Source organism: Lemur catta, chromosome 12 (assembly GCF_020740605.2).
Source record: "Lemur catta isolate mLemCat1 chromosome 12, mLemCat1.pri, whole genome shotgun sequence".
Taxonomy (NCBI): domain Eukaryota; kingdom Metazoa; phylum Chordata; class Mammalia; order Primates; family Lemuridae; genus Lemur; species Lemur catta.
In genome coordinates this window covers 44,459,839-44,474,205 of record NC_059139.1, presented here as the reverse complement: position 1 = coordinate 44,474,205, position 14,367 = coordinate 44,459,839, and the positions used below count along the sequence as shown (strand labels likewise).

Below are 14,367 nucleotides of genomic sequence, written 5' to 3'. Positions count from 1 at the left end.
GGCTGACGAAACGGCACTCTAGCCAGGGTGACAGAGTGGGACTCTGCCTCAAGAAAAAAAAAAAAAAAAAAAGAAAAGAAAAATTTTATAGTAAATAATTTCAAATATGTAAAAAAAGAGATACATTTTAAAAACTATCAAAGTATAGCAAGATATACAGTTCATTTGCTTCTACCTAGTTTTCAATGGTTCTCAAATTTTCTGAGGATATATAAATTTTAAAATCAGAAAATAGCTTTGGAAAAAATTAGCGCTACATTATCAACACAAAAATCAGATTAGCTACTGAAGCTTTATTATAAATACTGGGTTGGACAGATTAACTTTAGGATAGTTACGAAGAATAGTCACATAAAATGATGTCAAATGATTAGGGATAAAACTTTTTTTTTTTTTTTTGAGACAGAGTCTCACTCTCTTGCCCGGGCTAGAGTGCTATGGTGTCAGCCTTGCTCACAGCAACCTCAGACTCCTGGGCTCAAGCAATCCTTCTGCCTCAGCCTCCCTTGTAGCTGGGACTACAGGCATGCGCCACCATGCCCAGCTAATATTTTTAGTTGTCCAGCTAATTTCTTTCTATTTTTAGTAGAGACGGGGTCTCGCTCAGGCTGGTCTCGAACTCCTGACCTCGAGCGATCCACCCGCCTTGGCCTCCCAGAGTGCTAGGATTATAGGCGTGAGCCACCATGCCAAAAGTAAACTTTCTTTATTTAATTCTGAAGAAATACTCATAAACAAAAGCATTTAAATGAAATGGTCTTACATTCCAGTCACCACTGAGGATATCTGCAAAACTTAGAAATTCACTGGCTCTCACAAGATCATCTATGTCCATGAAGAAATCTACGTAGTTTTGGTGAAGATATGAATTAAATAATTCTCCTGGCACGTGAGACATTTCTACTACTTCCTACAAAAAGAAGCATATGTACATAAATTTTGTAAAAATGCAGTGGTCAGATATACATGTACACAAATAATATATCCATTGTAACTAGTACTAAGTGTGGTGAAAGGCCTTACCTCAGGTTGAACAAGTAAAGTATCCCGTTCATACTCTGATAAATGAGAAGGCAACTGAGGTGAGTCTAATTCTGTTAAAGATGCTCCTATAAAAAATTTTTGGAATTATTAAAGATAATACCATCTTTATAATTATATAGCACCTCTCATTTGAAGATTTTCAACACTTTAGACACTTTATGCCAAAATACTAAACAAGCTGTTAATAATAATAACAATCATAAAAAGCCTGAGCAAGGGTGAGACCTCATATTCACAAAAAATATGACAATTAGCCCAGCGTGGTGGTGGAACCTGTAGCTCCAGCTACTCGGGAGGCTGAGGCAGGAGGACTGCTTGAGCCCAGGAGTTTGAGGGTGTGGTGAGCTATGTTGATGCCACTGTACTCTAGCCTGAGCAGCAGAGCAAAGATCCTGCCTCAAAAACAAACAAAAACAAAATAACTGGAAGCTTATGTGACTCATCTATTTTATCAATATTAGCAAGAACTAAATTTAGAATCCTGATGCCTGGATTATGGCTTTTCTAGACTTAAAAATACATTTCTCAGCTGGGCAAGGTAGCTCACGCCTTGAGAAGCCGAGGTAGGAGGATCACTTGAGGCTAGGAGTTTGAAACCAGCCCGGACAACATAACAAGATCTTGTCTCTATAAAAAGTACAAAAAATTAGCCAGGTGTGGTAGTATGTAACTGTAGTCCCAGGGACTTGGGAGGCTGAGGCCGGAGGATTGCTTGAGCCTTGGAATTTGAGGCTGCAGTGAGCTGTGATGATGTCATTGTACTCTAGCCAGGGCAACAGAGTGAGACCCTATCCCAAAACAAAAACAAACCAAAAAACCCCCCAAAACAAAAAAACCCTCTATTTTTCAAAGCACTCCCGTATCACCTTTTCCAGGTTTGGGTTGCTTTCTTCCTTTGATTCTCATCTCAATACAGAGGTCTTTAGTCTTTTATTTACTATGTAGAAAGATGCTGCTCTTTACATGAGAGCATGGGAACCCCATTCCCTAATGCAAGAAAGTATAAATGAATGTTGGAGAGGAAAAGAAAAGGTGGAAAGAAAAGAAGTAGGTGGAATAGCCACTTAGGTTCAGAGGATCCAGGGACAGAGGTGTGTCTTCCTTGCCATCTAAGTGATGCCCATTTCATTTTCCTCAGGTGGTAGGAAGGTTCCCATTCAGAGGGCCCAATTTCCTTTCTTCATCATCATAAGACTGAAAACAGGTATTTCCTATTGAAAGCAGGGACAATCTGGGAGATGGGCAATGGGGGCAGAGAAGCTAATGGGGAGCACGCATCAAAGAAGACAGCAGGGGGCAATGAACATCTCCGGCTGAGAAAGCAGCAAGCTAGTGGAGTACAGTATAATACAAGAGGATTAAAAAAGACCTTAAGGTACTTGACAATTTGTCTAGGGTCCTGTTGGCTTGAGCCCAGTGCTAAAAGGGCTTTGGGCTACCAGCTTGCCAGTAAAGTTGGACTGATGGCTTAATTTCAGCAAACTATAATTTTAAAGATTGATAGACATGGATATGGCCTATAGTTTATTTTTACTTCTTATCTTGCTCATAATCAGAAAATACTCTATCTAAATACATTTTCCTGTAACATCTTAGGCCATGGCAAACAATATCTGACCTAGCCCTAGCCTTTTCTTATAACAGAACCATATACATGACACTTAAAAAAAATGTGGTATTTTATTTCCATTGTAAGACTATGTAATATCCAACAAATTTTAAAAACGTATAGTTTCTTACTTTTAGAATACAGAATTTTTCCCAAAGCTCTGAAGAGAAACAGAGAAACATCTTTGCCACCAATAGCTTGGACTTCTTGATGTTCTAAAACCCTATCAGGTTTTTTTCTTCGTTTTGATTTTGACAGCGTAGCCTCTGATTTTAATGATACTCCTTTTTTACTTGGCCATAAATTGTTCTCTCCTAAATAATATACACCCAAGTGACAATATTTAAAATTAGAATACAAAAATTAAAAGAACAGTTCAGATATTTTTATACTGAATATTCTAATTAAATATATTGTTCTAACAAACCATTATAAAATACGTGAACAGATTCACAGTCCTCTTTGGGTTACTAATACTAGTAAAATGGAATAAAATGTTACTGAAAAGTTTCTCAGGACATAGATTTCAAACATTCACATACACAATGACACACTATTATAGGCTGACATTCCTAATCCAAGAATCCAAAATCCAAAATGCTCCAAAATCTGAAACTTTCTGATCACCAACATGGTGCTCAAAGGAAATGCTCATTGGAGCACTTCAGATTTTGGATTTTTAGACTAGGAATGTTGAACCGGTATGATGCAAATATTCTAAAATCTGGGAAAACCTGAAACACTTCTGTTCCTAAGCAATTCAGGTAAAGGACACACAATCTGTACAGTCATATCACCTTGGTTTCTCACAGTGCTATGTGAAAGGTACTATTCTTAGTGCCTAATACATATTAATTAATTTAATCCTCCTAACAACCCTGTGAGGGGAGAATAATTATTATGCAGTTAAAGAAATGAGATATAAAGAGGTTAAGTAACTGGCTCAAGGTTAGAAAGCAAGTGATTTGAATCCAGGCAGTCTGGTTCTACAATCTATGCTTAACAACTATGCTGTATTACCTCTCTATTGACTTTGACAGTCCCCAGTTTGTAAATATGCCTGTGTTCAAATTTCACTTGTAAGTCTATTTAAAACTCAGAATACGTGACTTAAAAACATTCTCAAACAGCAGAAAGAAGGCTGGGCGCAGTGGCTCATGCCTATAATCCTAGCACTTTGGGAGGCCGAGGTGGGAGGATCACTTGAGGTCAGGAGTTCGAGACCAGCCTCAGCAAGAGGAAGACCCCATTTCTACTAAAAAATAGAAAAAAAAATTAGCCAGGCAAGTAAAAATAGAAACAAAAAATTAGTCAGGCATGGTGGCGAGCGCCTGTAGTCCCAGCTGCTCGAGAGGCTGAGGCAGGAAGATCACTTGAGCCCAGGAGTTTGAGGTTGCTGTGAGCTAGGCTGATGCCATGGCACTCTAGCCCAGGCAACAGAGTGAGACCCTGTCTCAAAAAAACAAAGAAACAAAAAAACCAGCAGAAAGAACATGGGATCTGTATTTAAATCATAGTATTGTCTATCTCATTAGGCTGATCTGAGAATTAAATGAAAAAACAGGTAATGGTAATATAGTTCTTGGCCCACTCAAAAATTATTTTCTTGCCTTTACAATTTCTGAGCCCAGAGCAATAATGTCATAAATGGTAGTTAGGATTCCAAACTGGCCCACTTCAGTCTTCCTAACCCATAATTCCAGTACTGAACCTAACTAAGCATCCTTTATATATTTGTTTCCCAGGAATAAGCAGAATTCTGGTTTTAGTTGTGTTAGGCTGCCTATCCCCCCACAATCATTTTGAAAAACAAAGATGCAAACCAAAAGAACAGGTTAAACTTCTGGGCTGGAACACTAGGATTTCGGGTGGATTTTGAGAGCTCCACAGATGGCTTTCATTCCTTTACAGTAAATTCCTTGATGTTAAGGATCAAGTAAATAGTCTGCTATATGTTTTCTGATGAGGACTGTGTAGTAAACTATGATCTCTAAAGCAAAAATGTAACTCATTGCCTTTAATGGAGCTATCTTTTTACTATTTCATGGCTATTTACATGTTTAACATATTAATAATAGGAAATGAATTCATTAGATATATCATATAAATTATTATGAGGTAAGTTGAAAAGAAAACCTATCTCAGCACAATACTATTAAACCTATTCATGGCTGACCACTTTTTGAGTACTCTAAGAAGTACTCTACAAGTATTTCCTCCCTTATTCTTCATACAACCCTGTGAGATAAATTGTTATAAAAGGTGAGAAAATGGAGGCACAAAAAGATAAAGGGACTTGCACAGGCCCATACAACTGGTAAGTGGTACAGCCAGGATTTTCACCCAGAAGTCTCATTCTGAATTAACTTTGAAAGGTAAAGTAACAACCCATATAGATGAATCAAGTTTTGGCTCAAACAGATATAAGAGTATTTACTATGACATATTCACAGGGGGGTGTACATATATAATTTTAAGTCCCTTTCTCAATAAGAAAAATTAAGTATAGATAGTTATATACCACTTAAAAGTTAAAATATGTTTAGTCTGATTTCATTTCATGAAGAATTAAGAGAAAGTTAACTACTTATATAATGTCACATAAATGTATCTTCCACAGTTACCTTTTGAAGAAGAAAACTGGAGGCTATTTATTGCACTTCTTATATCACCAGAACATCCTTGACAGAGCAACTCTAGAGAAGTTTTGTCAGGTACACTGATTTTTCCTCCATTCTAAAATGATAAATGTAAATTTAAAAAAGTATTTTCTTAAAAATAATAACAACAAAAACATCCAACCAATTTTCTAAACTTAGTGGAAGTGAATTGGATTCTTTAAAACATGAATACTAAAAAGCCTCCATGTTAAAACACCAGTCTGCCTATGAAGGTTACAATTGTCAATAACTTATCATAATTTAAGGTAAAATTTCAAGAGCATTAAATACTGTATTGTTTTACTTTGACCAGGTTATATTTTGAAGTTCTTACTCTCTTTTTCATTATATATATACACATACATATAAATATATAACTATACATACACACAGACCTCAAAACATAATATAATGTGATAAAAAATTAAATACACAAAAAAATCTGACAAATCTACGAAATTTACATGAAAATCTCTATTCTAGGATTTTCTACATATTAATAGCATTATTGAGTGTAATAAAATATTTTAATTCTAAAAATCAAAATAATAGACATCACCAACTCCTGCAGTTTACACAATATTATTTAAGTTGGGCTTTCTACATTTTCAGTGTAAGATTCAATTAATCAGAGATTTACCTTGTTAGCTTCTATAGTCACTATTCGATTAAGAAATTTCATCATAATTGTTGGTGCCACAGGGTTGAAACTGTAAAAGTTTTATAAAGAAAGATGGTGGTTAAATGATTAACTTAAAAATATAGCATGTAGGTGACCTTTACAAGCAGAAATTTCATTCTTACCTAATGTTTGAGATAGAGCACTCTTCTTGAATTTCTTTGGGAAACAATAACCTTTGATTATTATCTCCGCTGAGACTGTCAGAGATTATAAATATAAGAGGACATCGGCCAATCTGCACATACTTCCTAAAATAACAAAATATGGCAATGTTGAAATTTAAGACACTTGTCATTTAATTGGAGTTCTAGAATACCTCACTGAAACTTACCTTAGAACTTCATGTAAAATATGAGGCTCTCGATAAAACTGGTTAGGTAAATCCTATTAAAAATAAAGGATAAATATTTGTAGATTTATTCCACTGCAAATTTATTTTCAGATTTATATTTATCAAGAGAGAAAAAAATTTTATCTGTTCAAAATATTTTAACCAGACCTTTCATAGAAATTAAAGAAATTAAAGAAATAGACTGGTATCCTAAATAGTAACATGCATCAATGGGAACCTCAATTTTAAGATCAAATTTCTTAGGGTTGCTTTATGAAGTAAAGTATTTTTCTTGAGAAGTAATTTCCAAATATTTCTTTTTGTTTTCTGTGTTTAAACCATTACATTCTTAAAGTTCGTTAACCTACAGTTTTAACTCTATTCAAGTTTACTGAAAAATACTTTAGGTTTCTGCTATCACAAAGCCTTTGTGTTATATTTTACCACTATTAGTACCATGGAGAGAGTTAATATTATCACATAAGATACATCTCACAATTGTTTATTCAATAGCTACAGCAGAATTTTAAAAGTTGTCCTTACTTCAACCAGAATTATCTTCTTATCAGTTCTCAGATCATCTCCAAGCATTTGTAACTTGTTATACTTTGTTGCTCTTAGTAGAAACTCTTTGAAAACTGCTATCTGAGACTGATAGGGAAATATGTGGAAGTTTGATTCTGAAAGGAAACACATTTGCCACTTTTACTTTCAAAAAATTACATGTATCAATATTATACATAACATATAATACACAAACACACAAATAAATATATCTACATATCCATGATGCAGCTCACAATATTGTAGACTGTTTTCTAATTAGGAAAAATTATTCAAATTTAAAATAGGATATTTATTTCAAAAGACAAGAGTCAATATGGACAACAGTAATTTTTTTCTTTCTTTTTTTTTTTTTTGAGACAGAGTCTCACTCTCTTGCCTGGGCCAGAGTGCTGTGGCATCAGCCTAGCTCACAGTAGCCTCAAACTCCTGAGCTCAAGCGATCCTCCTGCCTCAGCCTCCCAGGTAGCTGGGACTTTAGGCATGTGCCACCATGCCCAGCTAATTTTTTCTATTTTTAGTTGTTTGGCTAATTTCTTTCTATTTTTAGTAGAGATGGGGTCTCGCTCTTGCTCAGGCTGGTTTCTAACTCCTGAGCTCAAATGATGCGCCCGCCTCGGCCTCCCAGAGTAGTAGGATTACAGGTGTGAGCCACCGCACCTGGCCAGTAATTTTTCTGTATCAATGAATGTAACATGGAATTAACTGAATTTGGAACAGAGCTGTCAGCATAACATTCATACAACTGATAAAAATAATTATGACTTTGGCCTACACAATGAAGACTCTCCAAATAAGTATGAGACTATAAATGAATTATCTTCAGTAATAAAGATTTAGCAACAAAAAAGAATAACTGATTAGTGAACCTGAGGATGAGGGAAGTTTCTCTGAAGGCATATTTCATATAGAAGATTGTTTAAATAAAGATTGATCAGACTGTCAAAAGTAATGTTACTATCTAGAAAGCAGTAAAAATTCCAGGAGCATGGTATATTAGTAGCATAAGGCTGTGTATACCAAAGATGTGGCATATACAGAGCATATTAAAGAAGAGCCCAGAGAAGGGATTTTGAGGAATATTCTACATTACAATAAAATTGTCCTTTTTTAAACCTCTTTCCCTCCAAAGCAGTCTAGGAGATTTGGCTACCCCTAGTTTAACCGTCTATAGAATTAATAAGAAAAAATACAAAAGATAAAAATAATAAAATATATAGGCATATTTGTGAAGTTACAATGTAATATATCTTTCAACTGGTACTATTATAATATTTTGAATGGTTATCTTAAGCCCTCCTTCCAAATTTCAAAGACAGTCTTTGCCTTTTGCTTTGCTTTGGATTGATCTTATTCTAACAGGTATTTACTGATCTAAGTTATCTATCTATCGGAGGCAAGTTCCTTTAACACATCTTAAAGGTTGATTTACATTTTACAAATAAAAAGATGGCAGGGTGAGGTGGCTCATGCCTGTAATCTTAGCACTCTAGGAGGCTGTGGCCGGAGGATTGATTGAGGTCAGGAGTTCGAAACCTCCCTGAGCAAGAGTGAGACCACCCCCATCTCTACAAAAATTAGAAAAAGGGAAAAAAAAAAAAAGAAATAGAAAGATCTTATTTAACATTGTCTAACCTCCCAGCCAGAGCCTGGAAACAAGTACATAAATAATGTAAACAAAATAGCTTGTTATCTAAGAAAACAGTTAAGACTTAATCCTCAAAATTCCATTCTCCAATACTGGAGGCATGCTTCCCTTCCTTCTCCTGAAATTACTTCTCTGTGAAATTGGCAAGTAGGGTAGAAAAATGTACTCACATAGATTCATCTGAAAGCTCATTAAGCACAAGTTTTCTCTACTATTTCTACTATCTTCACAGCAAACCTTACCAGAATTAAGCATCTCCTTGAAATCATTTTTTTGGAAGTCTGGTAAAACTGGATTAATCCACTCTTGTACTTGAATACCATACTCCTTAGATAGTATTTTTATAGTAGTTGTCTTTCCACATCCAGGAGGACCTGTTATTAATAAAATAGATCCACCCTAAAACCAAATACAAATGTTAATTAAAAAACCAAATAATTAAAATTCTAAAATATTAGTTTTGTGTTTTCTTTCTAAATATTATATATGACTTCTACAAATATTTATTGAATGTCTAGTATAAACAGACTAAATTTCACAATGATGCTTGCTGGAATAAACCAGCTTTAGATAAAAATGGGAGAATTTTATTTCCTAAATTTAAACCTCTCTTCTGATAATTTCTCAATTCTTGGAGTATATTCCTCCCAAGGACTACTTAGTAGCCAAATTAAAACAACTAAACTTTGGCTAAATTGAGGAAGATATCTGAAATAAAGATTTTTAGAGGTTATCTGAATTCATAAAATTCAATCTTAATACAGACTGCTCATTGGATAATATATTATACAAGTATAATATTCTTATGGGAAGGCCTAAGTTTGGTTATTACCTTCTTTAAGAAATGCATATTAAGAAACTTATTTGTCTACCAGTGAGATGTTTAAAAAAAAAAAAGAAACTTATTTACCAGAGATAGGACTCTAATGAGAGACTAGAGACTAGAGGTTGTGGGTCCCAGTATCATTCCCTCCTACAGTAAATTTGGTAAAATTTATAGGTAAAAAAAATTATGTCAAGATTTCCTGCATAAAATGGTGGAGTGTAATCCTCCTTCGTTTACCTTTATTAACTAGTGTAAGTAAGGGTCTGTGTAAATGGACCCAGAAGAGCCAGTTCCACTTTTTAAAAGGGCAGTGAATGATTTATAGTGCTATTGGCTTGAGTTCAATGTTAATGAATCAACAATATATAGTTATGTGTCAATAACTGCTTTTTGGTCAATGACAGACTGCATATACAATGGTAGTCCCATAGATTATAATGGAGCTGAAAAATTCCTATTGCCTAGTGATGTACTAATGTTCTAGCATGATGCATTACTCACGTGTTTGTGGTGATTCTGGTAGGAACAAACAAACATACTGTGCTGCCAGTCATATAAAAGTATAGCACATATAATTATGTATAATACACTTTACTTGCTAATAATAATAAACAACTAAGTTACTGGTTTATTTACTATAATTTTATCATAATTTTAGAGTGTACTCCTACTTATAAAAAAAGTTAACTATAAAACAGCCTCAGGCAAGTTCTTTAGGAGGTATTCCAGAAGGAGGCATTGTTATTAAAGGTGATGACAGCTTCATGCTGTTACTGCCATTAAAGACTTTCCTGTGGGATCAAGATGTGGAGGTGGAAGACAGTGATGTTGATGATCCTGAGTCTGTGTAGGCATAGGCTAATGTGCTTGTGTCTTCATTTTTAAAAAAAAGGTCAAAAAGTAAAAAAATAAATTAAAAAATTTAAAAACAGAAAAAAGCTTTTAGAATAGGGCTATAAAGAAAATTTTTTACAGCTGTACATGTGTTTATGTTTTAAGCTAAATGTTACCATAAAAGAATCAAAAAGTTAAAAAAATTTTATAAAGTAAAAAAGCTATAGTAAGCTAAGCTTAATTTATTATTTAAAAAAGAAAAAGGCTGGGTGTGGTGTTTCATAGCTGTAATCCTAGCACTCTGGGAGGCCGAGGCAGGTGGATCGTTTGAGCTCAGAAGTTTGAGACCACCCTGAGCAAGAGCGAGGCCCCGTCTCTACTAAAAAAATAGAAAGAAATTAGCTGGACAACTAAAAATATATAGAAAAAATTAGCCGGGCATGATGATGCATGCCTGTAGTCCCAGCTACTCGGGAGGCTGAGGCAGAAGGATTGCTTGAGTCCAGGAGTTTGAGGCTACTGTGAGCTAGGCTGACGCCACAGCACTCTAGCCTGGGCAACAGAGTGAGACTCTGTCCCAAGGAAAAAAAATGTTTTTTCATAAATTTAGTATAGCTTAAGTGTATGATGTTTATAGAGCCTATAGTAGCATCCAGTAACATCCTAGGCCTTCACATTCACTCACCACTCAATCACTGACTAACCCAAAGCAACTTCCAGTCCTGCAAGCGCCATTCATGGTAAGTGCCCTACAAAAGTGTACTCTTTTCAAAATCTTTTGTTACTATATTTTTACTATACTTTTTCTATGTTTGGATACCCAAATAATTCCCATTGTGTTACAAATGCCAATAGTATTCGGTATAGTAACATGCTGTACATTATTTGTAGCTTAGGAGCAATAGACTATTCCATATAGGCTAGGTGTGTATAGGCCACACCATAGATTTGTGTAAGTATACTTTGTGATGTCTGCACAATGATGAAATCACCTAATGACACATTTCTCAGAATGCATCCCTGTTGTTAATCGACACATGAATACATATTAAATAAGGTATCTTTAAATACAAACACACATAAAATATAGTTATGTATTGATGGGTTGACAAAAAATGTTGTGACCAGAGGCTTTTAGAAACTTAAACTTAATCTTAATCCCATATTTTTCTTCTTTTTTTTTTTTTTTTTTTGAGACAGGGTCTTGCTTGGTCTCCTGGACTAGAGTGCAGTGGCGTGATCATACTCACTGCAACCTCAAATGATCCTCCTGCTTCAGCCTCCCAAGTATGTGGGACTACAGGTACCTGCCACTACGCCCAGCTAATTTTTCTGTTTTGTAGAGATAGGGTCTCACTCTTGCTCAGGCTGTTCTCTAACTCCTGGCCTCAAGTAATCCACCTGCCTTGGCCTTCCAGAGTGCTAGGATTACAGGCGTGAGCCACCATATGCAGACTTAATTCCGTATTTTTCCTAAGAAAAATGTTTCAGTAGTTGCTAATTCAACAACTGTACAGAACATAACTGCCTCAAATAATGAGAACTAACATACAGATCACTTTTCAGAAAAGAAATATACATAGCATGGGAGCTATGTATTTTTCGTATGTAATATACCTAAGCGTCTGTTTTCTGACACAGCGAGTAGAGTCACATAGCAAAAGTTTTGCTTCCAGTTGGAGAACTGGGAGGTAGTCTCTTACCAGAACACTACAACATGAAGATTTTCAAAAATCCCCTCATTATCATACTGTAGTAGAGTTTTACTATATTTTAAAGGAAAGAAATTGCCCTGAAAAATTAAACTCAGCAAACATTTGGGGTACTGTAGAATAAATTTTTTAGAGTAAATTTAGTTTTCCCACTGATAAATCTAGAAGCTATCATTTTTTTTGAAGAGAAATACCTTGTAATTACTGCCATCATTGAAACTTTTATATATGGTTTGTTAGAGTCCAACTCTTCAGGGGGGAAAGCTTTTTAATTTATAGAGAAAATATTTTCCCCAATACCTATGTATGTACATAGTACATACAGTCCTAAGTTTATCCAACTGGTAAAATAACAATAGTAACACCCATGAAGGTTGATAACATGATAATGTTTATACTAAGAGTACTTCTAAGTGAAAGAACATAGTAGAGACTGAAAAATATAAACTATTAGCTCGGCTAACCAAAAACAAATCAATGAGGAAAAGCCTGGATGTACAAGATGTTTCAGAGAAACTGTCCAATTAGGTCTAATCTGTACTCAGAGAAGAGAGATGAGAGAAATTTTTATGAGCCATCAGAATACCAACGCTGACAATGAAAATCCATCTTGAATACATTATCTTAACCCTAAACCAAAGGGTTAGATCCACAGGGCAGAGACTAGGCTTGATTCAAGAGAGAAGGATGTTACCATGAAAGCAACTAACATACCAATTCCTTCATTTCAAAGTTGAAAACTAAAGAAAAGCCCTAATATAAACAATGAACTTTGGGTGTTAAGTGATACGTCAATGTAAGTCCATCAATTTTAACAAACATACCACTCTGGTGGGGGAATGTTGATAATGGGGAGAACTATGCTTGTTTGGGAGGCAGAAAATAAATGGGAAATCTCTGCACCATCTGCCCAATTTTGTTGCGAACCTAAAACCGCTCTAAAAAATAAAGTTTATTTAAAAATGAAAATAAAGGAAAAGAATGGAAACTTATCCTGCCTTTCCAGTTGGAATTGCATTTCATGGTAACTAAATAGCCCCAACTAGTGATGGCAAACTTTTTTTTAATAGAAATATATCTGCTAAAAATTGTAGGAATAGAATTAGTTGAAAATCACCACTTCACAACTCTAATAAGTGATTCAGGCAAGGATTGAAAATTGATATTAAGGCACTTAGGTGAAAGACTGCTGGGGAACTGGGCACTCGCATGCCACCAAAGTGTCGCCCCATAGATTATGTGCCAGTTACAAGGGAAAGTTATTCTACAATGAAGATTTTTGACTATCACCTCATTAAATCTAGTGACCAAACTTAATATCAAAGACAGGAGGAGAACCACCCATACTTTCCAATTTAACACTTTATAAAATATATACCGTAACTTTTAAAGCATTCTTGCAAAAATGTTCAACTTGGATCTAATCAGGCCCTTGATTCAAAATTCCAGGTTACAGGAAATGCAGGATAGAAGAACAAGTTAATCATCATCAGGAAGAAACAATCTGACAAATTGAAAATGAGACTTCTGCAAGTCAACTGGCCTGGGTCTTTTTAATAAGTCAATGTCTTGGCCAGGCGAGGTAGCTCAAGCCTATAATCCTGGCACTCTGGGAGGTAGAGGCAGGAGGATTGCTTGAGCTCAGGAGTTCGAGATCAGCCTGAACAAGAGTGACACCCTCCATCTCTACTAAATACAAAAAATAAGTCAATGTCTTGGAGAAAAAGAAAGGTGGAGGGGACTATTACTAGATCAAAAAAACCCCAGCTTGGGCAACATATGGAGATCCTGTCTCTAAAAACACAAACAATAAAAAACCACAAAGACCTAAGAGATATAACAAGATCAAATGCAAAGTTTGGTCCTTGGTTACATTCTGCTTGAAACAAACAACCTGCAAAAGTGTCAAGGTGACAGCTGCTGGGGGAAAAAAATGACAAACCAGCTGCAAAAGACATTAGGACATTCTGGGGACAACTAGAGAAATGTGAATATGAACTGACCATTAGATAACATTAGGGCATTAAAGTTAATTTTCTTAGAATAATGGTATACATACTTAGGAAAATGATTTAAAAGAAATAATAGACATACTGAAATATCGAAAAGTCTGCCTGAAATGTTGTAATGCTTATAATTTATTTAAAAACACTTAAGGGGGAAATGATGAGTATATTATGGAGAGGAGTACTTTTACTATTCTATTTTCCTTTATGTTTGAAGAGTCTCAAAATATTTAAAAAAACTGAGAGAAAGAGAGACCATTCTCCATTGGAGGACTGAGGGTAGCTGTAGAATTAGGAAGTGAAACAAAAAACACCAACCTAAAATAATGACTGTTTTAGGCTATATTTAATACAGAAACATGCAATTTGCTTGCTTGCCTCAATATAAGATAATTTAATGTGCTAAATATACTACTACCCTAATTGGTTTACTATGCCTTATGTTGACGAT

The 14,367-nt window shown here is 35.1% G+C and overlaps 1 protein-coding gene across 4 annotated transcripts in view; it reads right to left on the bottom strand.

Annotated features, from left to right (window-relative positions):
- Window positions 1–14,367, bottom strand: part of RAD17 (RAD17 checkpoint clamp loader component) — a 30,305-nt gene that overhangs the window by 10,772 nt on the left and 5,166 nt on the right. For all 4 annotated transcript variants that reach the window (XM_045566056.1, XM_045566058.1, XM_045566059.1 and 1 more), the window contains 9 exons: window positions 8,781–8,937; window positions 6,870–7,006; window positions 6,327–6,379; window positions 6,118–6,243; window positions 5,954–6,023; window positions 5,278–5,389; window positions 2,785–2,967; window positions 1,024–1,109; window positions 764–910 (listed from right to left, as the gene is read on the bottom strand). In XM_045566056.1, the coding sequence (XP_045422012.1) occupies window positions 764–910; window positions 1,024–1,109; window positions 2,785–2,967; window positions 5,278–5,389; window positions 5,954–6,023; window positions 6,118–6,243; window positions 6,327–6,379; window positions 6,870–7,006; window positions 8,781–8,937 (1,071 nt within the window). The remainder of the gene's footprint in view (window positions 1–763; window positions 911–1,023; window positions 1,110–2,784; window positions 2,968–5,277; window positions 5,390–5,953; window positions 6,024–6,117; window positions 6,244–6,326; window positions 6,380–6,869; window positions 7,007–8,780; window positions 8,938–14,367) is intronic.